This window comes from Meles meles, chromosome 3 (assembly GCF_922984935.1).
Source record: "Meles meles chromosome 3, mMelMel3.1 paternal haplotype, whole genome shotgun sequence".
Classification (NCBI taxonomy): Eukaryota; Metazoa; Chordata; class Mammalia; order Carnivora; family Mustelidae; genus Meles; species Meles meles.
Genome location: NC_060068.1, coordinates 130,141,017 through 130,164,515, shown reverse-complemented (window position 1 = coordinate 130,164,515; position 23,499 = coordinate 130,141,017). Strand labels below are relative to the sequence as shown.

Sequence of the window (23,499 nt, the reverse complement as noted above, 5' to 3'; positions counted from 1 at the left end):
AACTCTTATAGTTTGATAATCATATATACCTTTGTTACCCATATGCTAACAACATAACATAAAAAAGTTATAAAATATTTCATATCAACATAACTTTAAAAAAGTTATAAAATATTTCCATTACCCCAGAAAGTTCATTTATGGCCTTCATAATCAATCTGTCTCCCCTCCCCCAAGCTAGTGTCTTTCATCATAGATTAGTTTCAACTGTTTCAGAAGTTCACATAAATGGAATCATACTCTTTTGTGTTTAGTTTCCTTAACTCAGCACAATGATTTTGAGTTTCATTCATGCAGTTCATTTCTTTGTATAGCTAAGTAATATTCCAATACTATAAATATACCACAATCTATCTGTTCATCTATTAGTGGATATTTGCTTTATTTCCAGTTTTAGGTTATTTTGAATTATTTTGAATTAATATTCTTGTGCAAGTCTTTATGTACATATACGTTTATTTCCCCTGGATAACCATCCAGAAATGGAATTACTAAATTGAGGGTTCAACTTTATAATAAATTGCCCAACAGTTTTCTATAATGGTTGTGTCATTTTATACTCCCACTGGCAATGAATAAGCAATCTAGTTGCCAAAAATGCTCATTAGCATATGAAGTTATCACTCTCTTTCATTTTAGCCATTCTGTTAGATATGTAATGGTATTGTAACTGAACTAACATAAGTTCCCTCTTTGGTGAGTCACACAAAGTAAACTTTATTTGCAGCAAATAAGGAGATCACAGAGAGTAACTTCCAAAGCTTTGAGTCCCCAAGAAAGGGTGAATGTGGTTAGGAAGAATATTCAGAAGGGAGGCTGGTCATTGCATGTAGAGGCAGGCATAGGGTCGCACATGCACCTAAAAGAAACATGCATGCTCTTCATATATTATATGTTGAGTAAATGAGGCTCGTATTCTCGTTTCCTTGGGTAGAGATTTCATATAGTATTATATAATAATAGAGTATTATAATGAGGAAAAGCTAACTGTTGGGTCACTTCACAGGTCAATCCATGGCCCATCTGTGCAGGTGTGAGCCAGGGTTTGAGCTCAAACTGCTCTGGGTGGTATTCAGGGAACTCTGCCTCCTCATTCGTTATTTCTTGAAGGGTAGTTTCACTTTCCATCACAGTGTGGGTGCTATGCAGCTCCTGCAGGTCTTTTGTTTGAGCTAAGCTGGAAAGAGGAGCTTAAGGAAAAATGTGGGACAAAGGTCAACCAGTAAGACTAGGTGAGCAGTAAAAGTCAAGTCTTGGGGTCTGGCTGGTGACAATGTTTCAATATGATTTTAGTTTGCATTTCCCAGATGCTGAGCATCTTTTTATGTGATAATTGGCCATTCTTATGTCTTTGTGAAGTTATCTGATGAAATGTGTCCATTTTAAAAATAATTAAAACAAATTACTGAGTTGTGCTGTTGATAACTGACCTCTGTGCTTAGGGGCCAAAATATAACACGAAGATAGAGTTTGGAATAAACTCTATTGTTATGGCTTTGCTAGGCAAAGGAAACTGCAGCAGCCTATGGCCTTCAAAAACTGCAAGTCCCCTTCCAGAATGGGGCTGGGAATTTTATAGGGAAAAAAAGAGGATCTAGCCATTTTTGACAGGAATTGGGAATGTGCTGCCAGCCTCTGCAGTAGTTTTCAGGGTGGTACTGGGTTCCTGAAACAAAAGGCTGAGAACAGGAGAGGGGAGGTTTGCAGAGGGAGGAGGGAGGTTTGTGGAAGTGAGGTTAAAGGATACTCAGTTTCAAATCAAGCTTTGGGAAAGCATTAGTGCAGCCATTTGATTTTTGCTCAACTTTATGCTTTAAAATCATTTTAATTTTTTATAAAGATTTTATTTATTTGACAGACAGAGATCACAAGTAGGCAGAGAGGCAGGCAGAGAGAGAGAAGGAAGCAGGCTCCCCGCTGAGCAGAGAGCCTGATGCAGGGCTTGATCCCAGGACCCTGGGATCATGACCTGAGTCGAAGGCAGAGGTTTTAACCCACTGAGCCACCCCGGCGCCCCTTAATTCATTTTAATTTTTTAAAAAGATTTCATGTATTTATTTGAGAGAGAGAGAGAAAGAGCGTGCACGCACGCATGAGAGAGTGGAGGGATGAACAGAGGGAGAGCGAGAGAATCTCAAGCATATCCCTCCTGAGCACTGAGACCCTGAGATCATGTCCTGAGCAGAAACCAAGAGTGGATCACTTAACCAACTGAGCCACCTAGGTGCCCATTATGCATTTTTTTTTTTAAAGTTATTTGTGGGGCGCCTGGGTGGCTCAGTGGATTAAGCCGCTGCCTTCGGCTCAGGTCATGATCTCAGGGGCCCCTGCTCCCCAAGGGAGCCTGCTTCCCTTGCTCTCTCTCTGCCTATCTCTCTGTCTCCCGCGTCGGGCTCTCTGCTCCGCAGGGAACCTGCTTCCTCCTCTCTCTCTGCCTGCCTCTCTGCCTACTTGTGATCTCTCTCTCTCTGTCAAATAAATAAAAATAAAATCTTTAAAAAAAAAGTTATTTGTTTGGGGCCCCTGGGTGGCTCAGTGGGTTAAAGCCTCTGCCTTTGGCTCAGGTCTTGATCCCAGGGGCCCCTGCTCCCCAAGGGAGCCTGCTTCCCTTGCTCTCTCTCTGCCTACCTCTCTGCCTATTTGTGATCTCCGTCAAATAGATAAATAAACTCTTTTTTAAAAAAGTTATTTGTTTATTTAAATAATCTCTATACCCAACATAGGGCTTGAACTCCCCCCTCCCTGAAATCAAGAGTCAGGTGTTCCACCAACTGAGCCCGCCAGGCCCCCCCTCAACTTTATGATTTTAAGCAATTTCAGTAGGGGTTCTTTAAATATTCCGACTATGAGTCCTTTTCATTTGTGTGTATAAAGATCCCCCCCAATCCAGTTTGTGATTTGCTTAGTCGTTTTCTTAATACTGTCTGTTGATGGTTACAAATTTCTTATTTTGGTAAAATGTATCAGTTTTTTAAAATTGCGTAATTCTCCATGACTTATAGATTTTCTGCATGTCTCAGAGTTTACTATGTGCTGTGTGCTCTAAGTGTCTAGAATATAAAGAGTTAAGTGTATTTTTCTTAGTTCTATCTATATGGCATTTTGTTGTTGTTCTTAAATTGTTACAAAGCCATAGTCCAGAACAGTGGTTCAAAATTTAATGGAGTGTATTCATTGTCCTAGAAATTGTTAAAAGTAAGATTACAGGGCTTCACTCCTACAGAATGACTTTTGTTTCATAGTTTTTATGGTGCAGGCAGGTTTGCAAATAATTCATCTGGAAATCTTTACTTGAAGCTGCTCAACCTACCATTTTCTCAGTGCGAAGGCATTAATAGAAATGACCTGTTGCATTTTAATTGTTGGATGCTGTTACCACCAGTGACTTTTACTATGCTTTGAAATAATTAGAAGGCACTGGGCAGAAAAGCGCTGAAAAACTTTACTTAGATTCTGTTGTAATACAGCATAACTGAATAAAGTATTTCAGGACACGAATCAACTGCACGACTGTGTGCTTTCCAACTGTGAGCTCTTGCTTGTCTTCTGCAAGAGAAAATTGCAACAAGTCTTCGCAGGAAGTTTTTTTGTTTCTTCCTTTCTTCTTTTTTAAATAAATTGGTTCTCCCAATAGTTTTGCTAATGGACCCTAACTTGACATGCAATTAAACATGAAACTTCTCATTGGGTATTTTCAAGACTGCCAGGGGGAATCAGCTGCCAGTTTACTGCAATGTGGAAAACTGCATGAGATTCTGGGATTGGAATCAAAATGCTAATTTAAAAGGTCGAGTGAAGCTGGAGCTCACGTTTTTGCGTGCCTGCGCTCTCTTCAGGCAGAACAAAGACTCAGGCAGAAGAGGCAGAGCCTGAGACTCATCCCAAATCTGTTTTCCTGAGATAATTTTGGAATCATGCCTGAAATGCCGGAGGACATGGACCAGGTAAGAGCTAGCTGTTCAAGAAATGAAGCGTTCTGGAGTTAGTGTCTTTAAAAAGCATCCCAGTGAATGTCTGGTAAAAACCAAAAGGGTTAAAAAAAGAAAAAGGAAAAAGAAGCGGGTGTCATTCATTTCTTTAAAACATATAACTTTGGGACACGGAAGGATAAACCAATTTTAATTATTGACCCTGGGAACCAGGTTTTCAGCTAAGTCTCATTAACTGACAAAAATAAAATGCAAAACAGAACAGCAGTTTCCTTTACCAAATTATATGCAGTGATGTAGGTGAAGGTTCTATATAAGTAAGGATTTTATCTATAATTGTGTGCTCCTGCCTTTGTCTTAGCATGAACTGAATCTGCTAACATAACTTTAGCTCCAGGCTGCTCTCTTTGAATTTATAGACTTAGCCACCACAGGAACTTGGATATTGTATGTACAACGGTGGCATTTTTGTTCAGAGAGAAACTTTAATCTTTAAAGGGAATGAATAAAAATTACACATGAACATATACCTCTAGAACTATACTCTGGTTTTACCTGGGAGGTATCTTACCAAATTCTCAAAGATAGGCAAGAAAACTCTTGTTCTTAACTCTGGACAAGGCTGCTCTGAGAATCAAAAAAATAGTAATTGCATATGCATGTCCTTACATCTTCTCACTGTACACTTTTTAAAAAAAAAATCAGAACGATCAGGTTGCATCACACGTCGCTTCTAGAAATTAGCAACAAAAATCCCAGTTTTTAAAGAGGAGGATTAGGAGGATCTTGAATTTGCCTCCCCTACGCAGCCACGGACACTCACTTTTTCTTTGTGTGCGGATTATGAATGTTTAATGCTGGGGCAGCCCTCTCAAGGACTCTCTGAATAGTGCTAAACTGATTAAAACAGTAACAGTTGGGGTAAAAATAAAAATCGGAAAGCGAGGGGGCTTCAGGCTCTCTTCCCCCACCGTTCCAAAGAAAGACTGTTGACTCGAATTAAGAAGTGAGTTCTTGTTGGGGGGTTGGGTAGAAAGGAAATGCATGGGGCTCAAAGAAAAACTTTTCCAAAAGGCTGCTTTTGGAAGCTCTGAAATAAACCAAAAGAGATTATGAAAATAAGGCCTTTTCAGAAAAATCCAAGCCGCAGTCACGCCTGTGGGCGACTTTTAAGCCCCGTGTCCGGCGTGTCTAGGTCGGAACACTCGGGACTGTTGGGTGCACGCCCGCGAACCCTACACGGTCCATGGCGGGTTTCTTCCTGAGTAAATTTCACAGGCGTCCCAAATGGACGCGGATTTTGCGGTTCTGAGCTGGGAGGGAAACCAGTTGCCTGCGAGGTCTTTCTCAGCCCTTAGGGCTGTTGTTTCTGATTCGTGCTTTTAGGAAGCCGTGCCAGTGGTGGAGGGTCTAGCACTACTCCGCTCGGTTTCTTGAATTTGCGGTGGTTGCGGAGGCCAAGCTCGCGGGGCCGGACCGGGCCGTTCCTGACGCGAGTGCTTCTCCAAGGGGGTCGGTAGGGTCCGGTTCCTTCCGCTAACTAAAATGCAGAGTCCCCGGGTGTATTAGCACAGATTCTCGTTATGTATTGACGAGTACAGTCCGAGAATCTATTTTGAAGAGGTTCCCGGATAATTCCTCCTCCACCCCCACCCCCCAACTTTTTATTTTTAACTGGTTAAAAATAGTTTGACTTATTTAGAATTTCACACGTACCACTTTTTAGCATCCCAGAAAGACAAATGGGTTGTTGAGGTGTTAATGACTCAGATGCTAACACTTGTATTTTTATTCTTTGTCTTTCTAAATCTCTGGGAAAAAAAAAAAAAAAAAGAAAGAAAAACCACCACCTCCTAATTTTGCAGAGATGGAGGTCTGCTGTCCTCCCTCCTCCTGGTCGTCCCCAAACCTACCCCCTGGCTTTAAAATGTTTTCTCCTACTTTATGTATTATGTGCTCAGTTGGCTCTTACGCACGGGGCAGTCTGGAAACTTGAAACTCTAGACGATCCAGTTCAGTCCTTCCCTAGTCCAGAACAAAGGCAAAGAGAGAAAAAAAGTACAGAAACAACCCCTCCCCACACAAAACTTGTATTCACTGCCTAAGGCCAAGGCCTTTGTTTTGTGTATTCCTTTAAGAGTTGGTGAGTAGGCTCGGAGCGTTTTGAACGCGCCCGCCCCCTTTCTGGGGCATCGGCGGAGCGTGGCCAATCAACGGGCGAGGCCTTGGCGGCGGAAGCCGGAAGCGAAGGGCGGGGGCCGGCCCGGACCTAGGGAGGCGGGCCGAGAGCGACGAAGCTGCGGCCCGTGGCGATCTTGGGCTGGAGGAAGTGGCGGTCGCTGCGGCGGCGGCGCGAAGACGGCGGGCATGGTGGGGCGGGAGAACGAGCTCTCCATCCACTTTGTTCCCGGGAGCTGCCGGCTGGTGGAGGTGAGGGAGTCGGCCAGCGGGTCTTGTAGGAATCGGGAATGCAGAGGGGGACGAGCCAGGTCGCGGGGGCTCGAGTGATTTACTCTGCGCATCCTGCAGAAATCCCAGCCCCCGACTCTGAGTCGCCCCAGCACCTCCTTCCCAGCTCTGGATGGAGAGGGCGGCGCCACCGAGTTTGTTTACCTCCGTGCACACCCGTGGGTGTTTGCTCTTCCTCCTGCGGCAGGAAGCGAGTAGATCTGGTTTCACTCTGGTGTCTTCGGTCTTCCCTCCTAGAAACGAAGAGGGGCTTTCAGATCTCTTTCGGTTTTGTTTTATCTCTCTGAATTTCTTCTTCATTCTTTGTTTCTATCTCTCGATCTTACCAGTTCTTATCTGAGAATGAAGGGGAAAGTGGTTTTTTAGAAATAGCGGATTTGGAGATGACAAGTTACTGAAATCTTAGTGCAAGGCACTATGTTATGCACTTTACATGCATCATTTAATCGTCATAACGGTGAGATACTGTTTTTGCTCCATTTTACAGAGGAGAAAATTGAGGTTTACAGGATGAGCCTTCGGCCAAGTTCATTCAGTAAGCTTGGAGCCGGGATTCAGATACAAATCTTTCACTTTCTCAGGCTTTGAACCACTATGGAGGTTACAAAAAGGAAAATTGTTACTGTGGGAGAACTATCCCAGACGTCCTCTGTCTCCATTCTTTTTTGTGTTTTATTTCTGGGCCTCCCAGCATTCAGTCCACAGAATGTATCAAGCAACGGCGAAAAGAAGAATGTTAATGCCTAGACCGATATGTCTTCCGAAAATAAGAGATGTGGGAGATGGCTGGTTTTGATACTGTAGAATTTTTTATGCTTCCAAGAGTATATTTAGTGTTTCTAATCAGTTTGGTGTTTGGGGGGTAAAGTTAGGTTAGATGGACTATGAAAAGTTATGTATTGTTTCTATTTGCCCCCAAAAGTACTGAATGCGTAATGTTACATATTGTTTACGTGTGTGTGAAGCTTAATGTTTCACAGTAGTTCAGTAGACTAATGAAAATAGGTTTTCATAATTTCACTAAAAACGATACACCCTAAATCTTATTTTTTTTAAGGATTCTTTAAAACCCATAGTGGGGTTCACATTCACAGCCCCGAGATAAGAGTGTAAAGCTGTACAGACTGAGCTGGCCAGGGGCCTCCACCCTAAATCTTGGCTCTCTCAGAACACGTAGAATTAAAAATTCACTTGTGAGAATGAAGACTGCCTTACTGCTTACATTGGAGAAGGTGACTATGGTGTACCTGTTAAGACTGTCTTGAAGGGTAGAATAGGGTGACAGTAGCAGTTAGACCAGTGTCACCTAGATAGACATGGAATCTTGAGTTTCTTCGAGTCCAGTAATGTCTACTCAGAGATCTGCCTCCAGGGGAATGTTATATGAGAGGATCAGTTAAAGAAATGAAGAGGAGGGTGCCTGGGTGGCTCAGTGGGTTAAAGCCTCTGCCTTCAGCTCCGGTCATGATCTCAGGGTCTCTGCTCAGCGGGGAGCCTGCTTCCCTTCCTCTCTCTCTGCCTGCCTCTCTGCCTACTTGTGATCTCCGTCAAATAAATAAATAAAATCTTTTAATAAAAAAAAAAGAAATGAAGAGGAAACTGCCATATGTAAGAGGTTCTGAAAATAGCAAAGTATTTTATTTACCACTAAAATTTAAGAAGAACTCTATTTAAATTTTATTGATGTCTCATTCTTTTTCTGGGACATTTTTAGAAGTTAATGCAAGTGTACTAAAGTGGAAATCACTGTCCCAGAGTAGTAGTGTTTGACAATTTTGAAAGAGCCATTTGTATTATTACCTATAGTTTGGTGTCATTTGATTAGGTAGCAAATGAAACTGGTACCTCTACATTTATTTGTATTTATTTAATTTTTCAGGAATTCTTTGGGTGACTATAAATCTGGTCACTTGTAGTTCCATACTTCTGAGAGTTTAATGTAGTTAGAGGCAAATACGTTCAGAGTAACTTAAAGTGATACTTCATACATACATATAAGTTAAGTTTTCAGGCAGACAGTATTTTCAACTCTTTGTTGTTGTTTGGATTAACTACAGTTTCTTCATTCTGAGTTCTTTGAAGTGCATGGATATTCCTGAGTTTTGCAAGGCTAAAGTATTTTATGGAGTAACAGTCCAAAGTAATTTTTTAGAGGAATATTCCTTTTCTTTATAAAAATAAAAATAAAGGGATGCCTGGGTGGCTCAGTCGGTTAAGCCACTGCCTTCGGTTCGGGTCATGATCCTGGGGTTCTGGGATCGAGTCCCGCATTGGGCTCCTTGTCCAGCAGGGAGCCTGCTTCTCTCTCTGTCTCTGCCTGCCACTCTACCTGCTTGTGCTCTCTCTTGCAAATAAATAAAATCTTTAGAACAAACAAACAAAAACAAAAAAACACTTAAAAACAATGTGCTTTTAAAAAGCTTGAGGTGGATGGGCACCTGGGTGGCTCAGTGGGTTAAAGCCTCTGCCTTCGGCTCAGGTCATGATCCCAGGGTCCTGGGATCGAGCCCTGCATGGGGCTCTCTGCTCAGCAGGTAGCCTGCTTCCCTTTCTCTCTCTCTCTGGCTGCCTCTCTGCCTACCTGTGATCTCTGTCAAATAAATAAATAAAATCTTAAAAAAAAAAAAAGCTTGAGGTGGATTTCTGTTTATATATAGAAAGCAAAAAATAAATATTTTTGTTTGGCGTCTTTTAATTTCAGAGTGAGGCATATTTTATTTGCCAACCCCCAAATGACAAAAATCTTGTCTTGGCTCCTGTAGTGTGACAGAAGGTGCTCATTGAGTCTCTAGAGAGAACTCTATGAAAAGAGGAAAAATTGCTTAAGTAAATGAGGCTCCTTTCACTCTTTTCAGTCCCCTCTGTGTTAAGGATAATATGGAAAATGTTAGAATTATAGAACTGTAAAGCTGGAAGAGACTTTCATTTTACTAATAATATTTATAAATTAATTCCTCATTTTACTAATGAGGAATTTGATCAACAGAGATTTCAGTAACTTCTCAGTACCACATTTCATGGCAGAATAGTTAAAATTTTATCATTATGAAATCAAATAGAAGGTCAAAGGATTAAGACAAAACTCAGTATGTATTTGGCTGGACCATAGAAGCTAGAAACAAGTCTGGGCCCAACCTTTTCCATTTACTATGGGTAAAGACTTGGACATTTCAGGGCTTCAGATTCCTCAGTTTGGAAATAGTATTTGCCCTGCATGTTTAATAAGGCTTTTCTTATGGGGGCGCCTGGGTGGCTCAGTGGGTTGGGCCTCTGCCTTCAGCCCAGGTCATGATCTCAGGGTCTTGGGATCGAGTCCGGCGTCGGGCTCTCTGCTTGGCAGGGAGTCTGCTTCCTCCTCTCTCTCTGCCTGTCTCTCTGCCTACTTGTGATTTCTCTCTGTCAAATAAATAAAATCTTTAAAAAAAAAAAATAAGGCTTTTCTTATGATCAGAAGTTATGATGTAGGCTTACATAATACTGGATAGTTTTCAGATATAAGATTGTGCAGTATCATTTCTGTTTTAAGAAATGCTTGCACTTCAGATCTCTGCTTTTTTTAATAAAGAAAATTCTCGAGCATTGACATCTGTTCACTGGTTACCATGGACTGTTTCCTCTTTTCTTCTAGGGATCTTACAAATTACCCCAGCCTATAAGGTCATAAGATTGTATTTTTTTCCATGCAACCACATTCTGTTTTAAAGTTAAGTGTATTAAATTCCCTAAGAGCCTTGCTGTCCTTGTAATTTAATACTATATTTCATCAAGTCTAAAATGTACTTGATTATCTGGGCTCTGATTTTAAGATGCACTAAAAAGCAAAAGAGACTGCCAGACTATGACACAGTAATAAGATGCATCTCTGTTTCCTTCATTTAACAGGGATGTTAAAATGAGGAAAAAGTGTGCTTTACTCAATCAGTGAAGTACGCAGAGATTGGTAAATCCACTGTTCAGTAATACATATACTTGTTCTTTGACTTTACTCTTGTTTACCTTTTACGGGAAAAGAGGGAAGGAAAGGTGTCGCTTCTGGAAAGGTAGATGACATTTTTTGGCTTCTTTGAATAAGATAAATGTTTCTTTAGGAAAACCTTGGACTTTACCGGGAATTCAAGATTACACTTCTCGAAGGGCAGTTGCCAAATCACCATCTTCAGCACATTCCTGGGAACTTGTTAGAAATACAAATTATCAGGACTTATCCCAGATGTACTAAATCTGAAAGCCTCCTGCATGATTCTTATACATAATGAACCCTAAGAACCACCAACTAAGAACTGTAACATACGCTTTTGCTTCTTTAACGTGAAGTAATAAAAAGTGAGAAATTCAGAAGAAACCAAATCATAGCTCTTTTATGTTTTCTCAGGGATCTTTATGGTATTTATCCTGCGTGAATTGTTTTCTGATTGTATCTACTAGACTTGGCATGTTCTCTCTTCTTTACGAATCAGTCTTCGTAGGGCTGTTTTCTTGCCAAAATACAAAGAAAATATTTTGCTGGCTGAAATCCTTGTTTTCATAGATCAGTTGGCATGGGGCCAAGTTTTACAACAGAGAGCCTAGATGATTTTTCCTTTAGTTTTTAAAATGTTCGGAATGGTTGAACTAAGGAAAAAATACCTTGGTCTCTTTTTTTTTTTTAAAGATGTTATTTATTCACTTTAGAGAGAGCAACTCTGCAAACGGGGAGGGAGAGGGACAGGCAGGCTCCAAGGAGAACCCAATCTGGGGCTCCATTACACTACTTTGAGATTATGACCTGGTCAGAAACCAGATCCAGGGTCCCCCGCCCCAACTGTTTCTGTCAGCCCTTTCATTTCAGATTTTTTGTATGGTAGGAATACCTAATTTAGGTGGCTTTTTCTTTTTTTTTCTTCTTCTTCTTTTTTTTTTTTTTTTTTTTTTTTTTTACTATTTATTTATCTCAGAGAAAAAGAGCACAAGCGTGCACATGCATACAAGCCGGAGGGGCAGAGGGAGTGAGAGAAGAAATCTCAAGCAGACTCCTGGCTGAGTATGGAGCCCAATACTGGACTCAGTCTCACTATTCTGAGATCAGGACCTGAGCTGAAACCAAGAGTCAGAGGCCTAACTGTGCCACCCAGGTGCCCTGTGGTGGCCTTCTTTAAAAAAAAAAAAAAAAAATGCATAGTGCTAAATTACTCTGCTGAACTAAGGACTAACAAAGATCTTTGATTATTCTATGCTTGTTTAAAATGGTTGTTGTTGTTTTTTTTTAAGATTTTATTTATTTGAGAGAGAGGGAGCAAGAGAGAGCATGAGCAGGGGAGCAGCAGAGGGAGATGGAGAAGCAGACTCCCTGCTGAGCAAGGAGCCCCATGTGGGACTTAATCCCAGGACCCTGGGATCATGACCCCAGCCAAAGGCAGACGCTTAACCCACGGAGCCACCCAGGCACCGTGCTTGTTTGAAGTTTTTGACATCTCAGAATAGGTGGCCATAGCACTTGAAGTAAAAAGACTGCGAATTGATAAAATATAATAATTTTTTTTTTTAAGTAGGCTGCCCATCAAACCTGGGCTTAAACTTATGACCCTGAGATCAAGAGTCACATGCTATACTGACTCAGCAAGCAAAGTGCCCCTAATAAAACTTTTTTTTTCTCTTTCTCTCTTTTTTTAAGATTTTATTTATTTGACAGAGAGATCACAAGCAGGCAGAGAGGCAGGTAGAGAAAGAGGAGGAAGCAGGCTCCCAGCTGAGCAGAGAGCCAGATGCCAGGATCGATCCCAGGACCCTGAGATCATGACCTGAGCTGAAGGCAGAGGCTTAAACTGAGCCACCCAGGCGCCCCCTTAATAAAACTTTTTATTGGTGGTTTTTAAAATAGTAAATGTTGATTTTATTCAAGAGTTTGGGAAATTTGGTGTTACCCATCTTTGGGAAGAATGGAAGTTTTTAAACTGGTTTGGAAACAACTTTTTTTTCTGTAGTTGTTCCTTTTAATTTCATTGTGTAAGGAATTTTTTCTTTGCCATATAAGAACATAGATTAGTTTAAAATATTTTAGTTTCTTTTTCTTTTTTTCCTTATCTTCTGTGTTAGGGCTTCCCCACCAATGTTAGTTTTAACTTGTCTGTTAAGGTAAATTTAGAGTTAACTCAGGAACATTTACCAGTTTGCTTAAACTTGAACTATTATTATTACTGTCAAGACCGCGTGTATTTTTGGTCTTGACAAAGACATAAATTCTTGTGAAATGTGAATTCTCAAACTCAGACCTATCAGAATATGATAAATCAATGAGATTTGAAAGAAAACTTGGGATTACAAACTGAAGACCAAAATTGTCAACTTGTGAACATATATTGGTGGAATACAGCCAAATAGTTAATCAGGGCATAAAAAATTCATAAGCTTCAAACTAATTGTGCATTTTTATAAAATAAATCTATTTGACTAGGTATATCTTTACAGTATAATCTTAGATTCTTTTTCTTGGATAGGATGAATAAAACCTTTTCTTTCTTTTTTCTTTTTTAAAGATTTTATTTATTTATTTGACAGAGAGAGACACAGCGAGAGAGGGCACGTCAACAAGGGGAGTGGGAGCAAGGAGCCTGATTGGGGCTTAACGACTGAGCCACCGAGGTGCCCCAATAAAACGTTTTCTTAAGTGATAAAATTATTGATGCAGCTTGATCTTTATTCTAACTTAAGAATTATCTAATAAATATGGGACATGAAGCAAACTACTTAGACTGGAAGTATTTAGTGAACAATAATGGTGACTAATTTTGTAGAGAGAGTATTTTCAAAATAAGTAAATCCTTTGTTCTCCTATTTCACCTTTTAGGAGGAAGTTAATGTTCCCAATAGGCGGGTTCTGATTACTGGTGCCACTGGGCTTCTTGGCAGAGCTGTGTATAAAGAATTTAAGCAGAATAATTGGCATGCCTTTGGCTGTGGTTTTAGAAGAGCAAGACCAAAATTTGAACAGGTTAATCTTTTGGATTCTGAAGCGGTTCATCACATCATTCATGATTTTCAGGTATGGTTGTCTGTTTTAACACATGTAAACTATGCTAAGAATTATCTATAAACTATGTTAACAGTTGTCTGGATGATTTAGAAAATGTTCTTGCTCTCAAGAGAGTTACTGTACTTAAGCTCTAACCTGTTAAGCAGTAAGAGAATGCAGTTGACCCTTGAACAGTACAGGGCTTAGGAGTGCTGATCCCTGCATAGTTGAACATCTGTGTATAACTTTTTACTTCCTCAAAACAATTCCTAATAGCCTACTATTGACTGGAAGCCTGGCCGATTAACACTTATTTTGTGTATGTGTTATATACTGTATTCTTGCAATAAAATAAGCTGTGGAGAAGAAAATGTTACTGAGAAAATACATTTATGGGGGCGCCTGGGTGGCTTAGCGGGTTAAAGCCTCTGCCTTCAGCTCAGGTCATGATCCCAGGGTCCTGGGATCGAGCCCCGCATCAGGCTCTCTGCTTGGCTGGGAGCCTGCTTCCTCCTCTCTCTCTCTCTGCCTACTTGTAATCTCTATCTGTCGAATAAATAAATCTTAAAAAAAAAAAAATACATTTATGGTATTGTATTTATTTAAAAATATCTGCATATAAGTAGACTTATAATTCAAACCCATGTTCCACTATCAAGTGTATATTGCACTTTTTTTTTTTTTTCTATTAGCCTGGCAAAGTATATGCAGTCATTCAAAAGATTGGGTTGAAACATAGGTTGACAAAACTTGGGAATTAAAAAAAGCATTTTATAAAAAGCTTATGTTTGTGAGGTTTTCTTGTTAAATATGACTTTCTATGCAAATGCCTGTTTAATATTATCTGTAAACCCATAACACTGTTAAGTAGATATTATCATTTCCATTTTACAGATGATAGAGGCTCGGGTTAAATAACTTGTTGACCATTGCTGTAGTAAAGTTACTGAAAAATTTAACTTCTGTTCTACCCCTGATCAAATTGTGAGAGTTAAAGTTCTTTTCAACAATGTCCACGGGACACCTGCATTAGTCACTTGGGGAACTCATTATTTAGATCTCATTTCCCAAAATTTTAACTCAGGACATTGTAAGATTCACCCCAGATTATGCACGTTCAAGTTTTAAAGCAGCTCTAAGATTATGCTTCCTCAGCAGTTGTTAAGGATGGAGATAGTCCGGCACACGGAGATGTGTGTTAGCCCTGCCTGTCAGTAGTTTTACTGAATCTTCACCTGGGTTCATCTTCTCTGGGAAGTAGGTACCCCTCCTTTACAAAAGACCCTGTGCATTCCTGTATCTTCAATTTAGTTATTATTATTACTATTTTTTAAAATATTTTATTTGTTTATTTGACGGAGAGAGAGTTAACAAGTAGGCAGAGAAGCAGGCAGAGAGAGGGAGAAGCATGCTCCCTGCTAAGCAGAGAGCCTGATGTGGGGCTCGATCCCAGGATCCTGAGATATTGACCTGAGCCAAACGCAGAGGCTTAATCCACTGAGCCACCCAGGTGCCCCTTATTATTACTATTTTTAAGTAAGCTCTAGGCCACACATGAGGCTTGAACTCACTACCCCAAGATCAAGAATCACATCCTCTCCTGACTGAGCCAGTCAGGTGCCCCATTCCTCTGTCTTGATGTATGTCACATACTACTGAAACAGTATCTTTATATACCCTTCTTTTCCAGTAGATTACAAAATCCTTGCTCCTTGCACAGTGGTTAGTGGTTAGTTAACTAAATGAATAGTTAACATTTTGTTGTTGTTGTTGTTTAAGATTTGATTTATTTGACAGAGAGAGAGAGATCACAAATAGGCAGAGGGGCAGGTAGAGAGAAAGAGGGAGAAGCAGACTCCCCGCTGAACAGGGAGCCCAAGGTGGGGCTCAGTCCCAGGACCCTAAGATCAGGACCTGAGCTGAAGGCAGAGGCTTAACCCACTGAGCCACCCAGGCACCTGATAGTTAACATTCTTTAAATGGTTGATATAAGAGATTTGAATTTATGAATTTAATTTGAAATGAGTATTCTTTTAACATAAATTAATTATTCAGGTCATATTAATTGTATAAGTGTTAGCTCTTTTCTCTCATCCAAATTAGAGAATAAAGCTTATTTTGATTGAAAAATAATGGTTGTTGGGGCGCCTGAGTGGCTCAGTGGGTTAATAAGCCTCTGCCTTCGGCTCAGGTCATGATCTCAGGGTCCTGGGATCAAGCCCTGCATCGGGTTCTCTGCTCAGCAGGGAGCCTGCTTCTCCCTTTCTCTCTCTGCCTGCCTCTCAGCCTACTTGTGATCTCTGTCTGTCAAATAAATAAATAAAATCTTAAAAAAAAAAAGTTGTTGACATTGAGTTTATCTGGTTTTGCCTAAGGATTACTAAATTGCTCTTTCCTTTTCAGGGCCTACACTTATTTATTTGTTTATCTATCTGTCTATCTCTCTCTCTTTTTTTTTTTTAATAAATTTATTTATTTTTTTCATCGTAACAGTATTCATTGTTTGTGCACAACACCCAGTCTTCCATGCAATACGTGCCCTCCCTATTACCCACCACCTGGTTCCCCCAACCTCCCACCCCCGCCCCTTCAAAACCCTCAGGTTGTTTTTCAGAGTCCATAGTCTCTTATGGTTCGCCTCCCCTTCCAATTTTTTTTTTTTTATAAACATATAATGTATTTTTATCCCCAGGGGTACAGGTCTGTGAATTGCCAGGTTTACACACTTCACAGCACTCACCATAGCACATACCCTCCCCAATGTCCATAACTCCCTCCCCCTCTCCCAACCCCACCTCCCCCCAGCAACCCCCAGTTTGTTTTGTGAGATTAAGAGTCGTTTATGGTTTGTCTCCCTCCCAATCCCATCTTGTTTCATTTATTCTTCTCCTATCCCCCTCTGTCTATCTCTTAAAGATTTATTTATTTGAGGGGCACCTGGGTGGCTCAGTGGGTTAAGCTGCTGCCTTCGGCTCAGGTCATGATCTCAGGGTCCTGGGATCAAGTCCCGCATCCGGCTCTCTGCTTGGCAGGGAGCCTGCTTCCCTCTCACTCTCTCTGCCTGCCTCTCTGCCTACTTGTGATCTCTCTCTCTCAAATAAATAAAGTCTTAAAAAAAAAAGATTTATTTATTTGAGAGAGAGATCACAAGTAGGCAGAGAGAGAGGGGAAAGCAGGCTCCCTGCTGAGCAGAGAGCCCAATGTAGGGCTGGATCCCAGGACCCTGAGATCATGACCTGAGCTGAAGGCAGAGGCTTAATCCACTGAGCCACCTAGGCGCCCCACCTACATTTATTTTAGGAAGTTTGAAATTTGGAAAAGGGAAGCATGACAAAACTATTATAGCAATTCTAAAAAAAAAAAAATTACAGCAATTCTTACTTGAGGAATGTTGATTTAGCAAACCTTTTTTATGAATTGAGTTACTGTTAGAAGGCTGTAGCTCCCGTTTCACTCCTTTTGGGTTAAAAAATACATTAATGTTTACCTTCCAGCCCCATGTCATAGTACACTGTGCAGCAGAGAGAAGGCCAGATGTTGTGGAAAATCAACCAGATGCTGCTTCTCAGCTTAATGTGGATGCTTCTGGGAATTTAGCAAAGGAAGCAGGTAATGATGACTTCATAAAATCTTTGCAAAATATTAAATAATTGCTGAGTTTATAAAGGTCAAATGTTTCTAGATCGCTTAGAAGAGGTTTGTTTATATATAATGAATAAGCTATTATAAATGCCAATGCAGAGTGATGTTATGTAATAATTTGATGGATTATTTTATTTCTTTTATGTCTGTCTGTCTTTTTTAGCTTTAATCGGAGCGTTTCTAATCTACATTAGCTCAGATTATGTATTTGATGGAACAAATCCACCTTATAGAGAGGAAGACGTACCAAGTCCCCTGAATCTGTATGGCAAAACAAAATTAGAAGGAGAAAAGGCTGTCCTAGAGAACAATTTAGGTAAGACAAATTTCTTTAGCTCCTGATAGTTTTGATTGTTTTGAGGATTCCTTTTATGATACTGAGAAAAACACACACACACACACATATATATACACATATATATGGTATGCTATATATAAGACATACAAAATTTTGAAAGAATTAGCATAAATCATTGGAGAAAAATTAGAGAATATAGCTAATAAAAATGAAAAATAAGAATTTTAGAAATCATGATGAATTTATGAATCCTTGCAGACTTTTCCCAGTATTAGTATATACATGAATGTCATTGTATAGGGGCACCTGGCTGGCTTAGTCAGTAGAGTATGTAATTCTTGATGATCTTGGGGTCGTGAGTTCATTCCCCATATTGGGTGTAGAGCTTAGATTTAAAAAAATGTTATAAAGGACAGGAATCTTATAGTATAAATATTTGTAATATACTTTCAAAAAACAGGTCTGTATCATTTCTCCTAGATTAAAGTATTTGTTATTTTTTGTACAGTTTTTAAATTACTTTCTTTTTTTTAAAGATCTGGAGAGACAAGAGGGTTGGGGGGAGGGGCAGATGGAGAAGGAGAGAGAGAATCTCAAGCAGGCTTCATACTCAGTGTGGAGTCCAGGGCGGGGCTTGATCTCACAACACTGAGATCATGACCTGAGCCAAAATCAGGAGTCAGATGCTTAACTGACTGAGCCACCAAGGTGCCCCAGTTTTTGAATTTGTTTTTATGGCTCTTCTTTTCCCCTATATGTGTTTGTGTATATACGCACACATATATGTGCTGAATATAAAAAGTAATACCCTTACTGGAAAAAAAATAAAACTGTAAAGGGTAGAAGTTCTTTTATAATCTTGCCTCTGAATAGCACCAGATGTGGTTAGGTATGAAAGCATTGTTTGTGAATTTTCTAAAAATGGAGGATTTCGTTTTATAATCTGGTCCCTCAAATATTCGTCTTTTACTACATATTGAGTCATCTCTGGATTCTCTTTTCCTATCAGTGGCTGCATAGTACTTGATTTAAAGATTCCTTGCAGTGTCTTAGACTATACAGTCTTTGAGAAGCATCCTGTAGTGTAGATTCCATGCTTATAGGCATTTAGTTTTCCAGGTGGGGTTTTTTTTTTTTCCCCTTTGGTATTATAAATTATCCTGCAGGAATCATCCTTGAATACATATCTGTACATGGCTATCCAGTATGTTAATTTAATTAAAAAGTTGTTAATTCTCAGTTAAAGTGTTCATTATCCAAATTCTGTTGTAACTGCTCAGTAGGGACCTACATAAAATCTGAAAGCTCATAATTCCTTAAATCAGTGGTTCCAAGAATTATGTGGTGAAACACTCACATAACTTTTCTATAGATTCACCACTTGTTAATGTTTCATGGGGGTGTGTGTGTGTGTGTGTGTGTGTGTTTCACCAAACTTCTTGGGAATTGGTTGAAATTCACCCCAAAATATTTCACCATGCTGTTTATCATTTTTAAAAGATTGATTGATTGATTGATTTTGGGGTGGGGGAGGAGCAAAGGGAGAGAATCTTTAGGCAGATTTCCCCCTGAACACAGAGCCGTATGTGGGGCTCAGTCTCACAACCCTGAGATCATGATGTGAACCGAAACCAAGGGTCAGACACTAAACTGACTAGGCCACCCAGGCACCCCTATGCTATTTATCTTCTAACAAGAATGTTCTTTACATAATTACAGTGTAGTTATCACACTCAGGAAATTTAACATGAATATGGTGTTATACTATAATATATCATCTATGTAGGAATTTTCCCACTTATCCCAAATAATGTCCTTCATTGCATTTTATTTTTTAATCTAGTAGCCAGTCAAGGATCAGTCATTGCATTTAGTTGTCATATCAGTTTAATTTCTTCATTATTATGACTTAAAAATAATATATAAAAATACCCCAAATGACAGAGACCTTTAAAAATACTCAGTATAATATTTGTTAAATGGGCGTTATTATAGGTGAATGATGTCATTTTGGTATATTGCAAGTTTTCTACAACAGTATTTTTTTTTTTTAATTTTTATTTTTTTATTTGAGAAAGCGTGGGTATGCGAGCACAAGGGGGGGGAACGACAGCAGGTGAGGGAGAAGCAGGTTCTCTGCTAAGCAGGGACCCTGATGTGGGGCTCTATCCCAGGATCCTGGGATCATAACCTGAGCCGAAGGCAAACGCTTAACCCACTGAGCCACCCAGGCATCCCCTGTGGCAGTATTATTTAAATCTATATACTTTCATTTTATATCAAGACTTAAGAACCAGTCAGCTTTAAAAAATTACCTGTTGTTATTAATTCCTAGGAGCTGCTGTTTTGAGAATTCCTGTTCTGTATGGAGAGGTTGAAAAGCTTGAAGAAAGTGCTGTGACTGTTATGTTTGATAAAGTGCAGTTCAGTAACAAGTCAGCTAACATGGACCACTGGCAGCAGAGGTTCCCTACACATGTCAAAGATGTAGCTACTGTCTGTCGCCAGTTAGCAGAAAAGAGAATGCTGGTGAGAATCTTTGGAAGGAGGAGTTCTTAACTGCCATCAACAAGTGAAAGTCAAAGTGTTTTTGTTTCCTTTATTATTATGCATAATAATATATATCTTTATAATAATATAAATAAATAAATAAATACAAGTTTTTATGTAAAACTTTTTTCAAACTACAGGGCGACCAAATGAAAGTAGTTTGCAGGTAGTAGGCTATATTTGTGAATAGTAAAAATATTATGCCCTTGTGTTTGAATTCTTTTCTCATACTTGATGGACTCTGTCTCTGACTAGAATATTAATAGAAAGGTGAGAGTGATTGATTTTAGGATGTTAATAATAGTTTGTAGTTTTTTAACATATAAAAATGGATATTTTAAATATGTACTATGGAACTATTTAAGGATGTCATGCCTAATTAGCTCATACTGCAAAATGGTTCTGTTACATTTTGATTTTAGCTGAGGATAATTAGAAATAACTCATTAAATTGGCCTGTGTTTCTGTAAAAATCTGTAATCATTCTTACGATTCCCACTAAATAAAATTTGGAGCCATTTATATTTTTATTTAAAAAAAAAGTTCTTAAGCCTAAATTCTAGAAATTATTTCTCCTGCTTAGCTGGGTATATTTATAGGAATTTGATTTTAGATATCTCCTGGGGAGCATTCCATAAAGGAGGGATGCATTTTAATTCCTGCACTTTTAAATTAGTTTTTTTTGTCCAGTCTGTTATTCTACTCAACTCAAAAAGTTGAAACTGTTTTGAATTTTTATGTTGTTACTAGGATCCATCAATTAAGGGAACCTTTCACTGGTCTGGCAATGAACAGATGACTAAGTATGAAATGGCATGTGCAATTGCAGATGCCTTCAACCTTCCCAGCAGTCACTTAAGACCTGTAAGTACATGGTGTTTTAAACCTCACTTGTTGAAAGCCCAGATCTGTCACTATATTTTGTATTTTTTTTTTTAACATTTTGTATTACTGATAAAACTTTTCATGTTGCTTTAGAAATACTGAGTAACTTCATTTTTTGGTACTAATTAAAGTGAACTTGTAAGTTGGTGGTTTATATTGTTACTTATCTCTAAGTTATCCCGTACAAGGAAGCCCATGAGTATTGGTGAAGTTTATAGGAAAGTCTTATCTTGATTATTTGTCTTTTTCCAGGGATCAGATCAGATTTGCAGTTAAGGGCAAAGTGAAATAGAGACTATAAAACTGCAACATAGATGTATTTATTTTTAATTTTTTTGTTGTTCTTTTTCTTTAAAGATAACTGACAGTCCTGTCTTAGGAGCACAACGTCCAAGAAATGCTCAGCTTGACTGCACCAAATTAGAGACCCTGGGCATTGGCCAGAGAACACCATTTAGAATTGGAATCAAAGAATCACTCTGGCCTTTCCTCATTGACAAGAGATGGAGGCAAACGGTCTTTCATTAGTGTATGTGCAGGTTTTTTTTTTAATTGAGAAGTATAGTATGTGGCACTTTTTAAAGAAAAAAGGAAATAGTTTTGTATGAGTGCTCTTTAATTGTGACTCATGATCTTTCAGGTAAATGATGCTCTTGCACTAGTGAAATTGTCTAAAGAAACTAAGGGCAATAATGCCTCAGTTGAAGTAACGATTTTTCTTTTTATCATTTTTGTTCTGGCTTAACTTTGAGTATAGTAAATTATGATTCTTAAATATTTACGAGCCAGGATGAGACAGATCTACTGTAGACTTTCTCTTGGATGAAATGCATTATTCATTCCTATAATCTCTACATTTTCAGGACTTTTGCAACTGTTGACCTTTTTTATGTTTTAAAGTGAGTTAAGTAGTACAAAAATCATTGGTGTTTATTATTTGCATTGCTTGAGCTCTGATCAAAATGTTTGAAGAAAGAAACTTTATTTTTGCAACTTGCAGTTTCTAAGCTTGAGATATTTCAACGTGTTATGTATATTGGAACTCCTGTAGCCTGATGCCTCCTGCTTTTGTAGCAGTGTATGGTGAACAATTGACAGAGAATATGTGTGTATGTATTTTTTAATATGTGTAAAACTGTCCATGTCCATGTCTCCATGTCACTAAGTGATATTTCATATCTGTGGTTATACTAATAATGATGGGCCTTGTAAGTCTTTTGGCCATTCAAGGATAATAAATATGTACTGCTGGCATGGTAATGCTTAGTTTTCTTTTATTTACTTTATAACCATAAGGACCAAGCATCTAAACTCACTGTTATTTGTTGCTTTAATTTTTAAAAATTACATTCTTATGTAACGTCTGATGCATATAAGAAAATATAGTTAATGTCTATTGAGATATAAATAATAAAATGAACCCTGGTGAACTCTACTTGAGACCTAGAATGTTACAGATACTGTATCTACTTGTGCCATCTGATTGTTTTTTAACTAAAAATAACTATGTAATCTTGCCACATACTTAGGTAGAATGTTCCTTCTGAAGAATGCAGAGTTTTTGAATGTATTATCTATGCAGAGTAACATTGAGGTGACCTTAGCCTCAAGGATATTTTTGGTCCTTAATAAGGAATCAGCATGGTAGAATGAGGTGTATGACTTGGCTTCTATTGAGGGTTCATTGTGAATCCTGGTTTTCTGATTTCACTTCTGGGGTATCCTTTCCCTAGGTTATGATTTTATCATCCATTGGACAAAAAGTATTTCTAAAAAAAAGTATTTCTAAGTTCCTAATTTACTTAGAGTTTTAGGTTTAGAAAGAATCAGGTTTGGATGATTTGTTTAAAGGACCAATTCCCACACCATGTTATATTTTGTAATTAGGGAAATTTTGGTGGTACCTAACCCCTAACCTGGACTCACTGAAATAGAACTTCTGGAATTGAGACCTGCTAATCTAGTTTTAAATTTTCTCTGGATGCTTCCAAGGTAAGCAGCCTGGTACTTGGATTTTGCAACCATTGGATTAAAGCTCCCTTTTTTTTTTAAAGTTATTTAATTACATGTAGGACAAAATTGAAAAGTTTCAGAGTCAAAAACCTTTCTCATTCTTCTCTAGCTACTGATTTTCTATCCGTGGAAGAAATCAATGTAGATCAGTTCCTGGTATGTTTCTGCAGGTACTCTGTATAGTAAAATAAGAATACACTCATTACATGTGTATGTCACCATCCCTTCTTTATACAAATAGCATCATAAAATAAAAATTTTTCTGTGCTTTTAAAAACTTTATATGCCTTAGAGTTTATTCCAAATGAGTTATGAAGAATGTCTATGTTTTTTGGTTTTTTTTTTTTTTTTTACTATTCACTTTGAAATTTCAATCCTTTTTCTTTTTTTTAAGATTTTATTTTTAAGTGATCTCTACATCCAGCATGGGGCCCAAACTCACAACCCTGAGATCAAGAGTCGTGTGCTCCACTGACTGAGCCCATCAGAAGCCCCTGAAATTTCAATCTTAACAGAAAAGTTGTCATAATAGCACAAGACTGTCTGTATTCCCCTTCCATAGTTCGTAATTATCAACATTTAGTCACATTTATCCTATCACTTTCTCTTTCTCTTTACATACACAAAGTATGTTTTTTTTATCTGAGCTGTTCAAGAATAAACTGCAGACATGATTCCAAGTCACCCACCTGCTATATAAGCATCAGTGTATAATTTCTAAAAAT

At 38.7% G+C, this 23,499-nt stretch overlaps 1 protein-coding gene across 3 annotated transcripts; it reads left to right on the top strand.

The window, feature by feature from the left end:
• The first annotated feature begins 1,212 nt into the window (after positions 1–1,212).
• On the top strand, positions 1,213–22,021 carry MAT2B (methionine adenosyltransferase 2B). Of its 3 annotated transcripts, XM_046000676.1 has the most exons (8): positions 1,213–1,232; positions 3,837–3,944; positions 13,222–13,416; positions 16,881–16,995; positions 17,192–17,344; positions 19,662–19,855; positions 20,627–20,740; positions 21,119–22,021. In XM_046000676.1, the coding sequence occupies exons 2-8, from the start codon at positions 3,915–3,917 to the stop codon at positions 21,287–21,289; spliced, it is 972 nt and encodes a 323-aa protein (XP_045856632.1). In that variant the 5' UTR covers positions 1,213–1,232; positions 3,837–3,914; the 3' UTR covers positions 21,290–22,021. The 3 variants fall into 3 exon arrangements, with proteins under 3 accessions (XP_045856632.1, XP_045856633.1, XP_045856631.1); XM_046000677.1 differs by lacking the exon at positions 1,213–1,232 and having other exon boundaries at positions 3,819–3,944; XM_046000675.1 differs by lacking the exons at positions 1,213–1,232; positions 3,837–3,944 and adding an exon at positions 6,204–6,359.
• Positions 22,022–23,499: the final 1,478 nt, after the last annotated feature.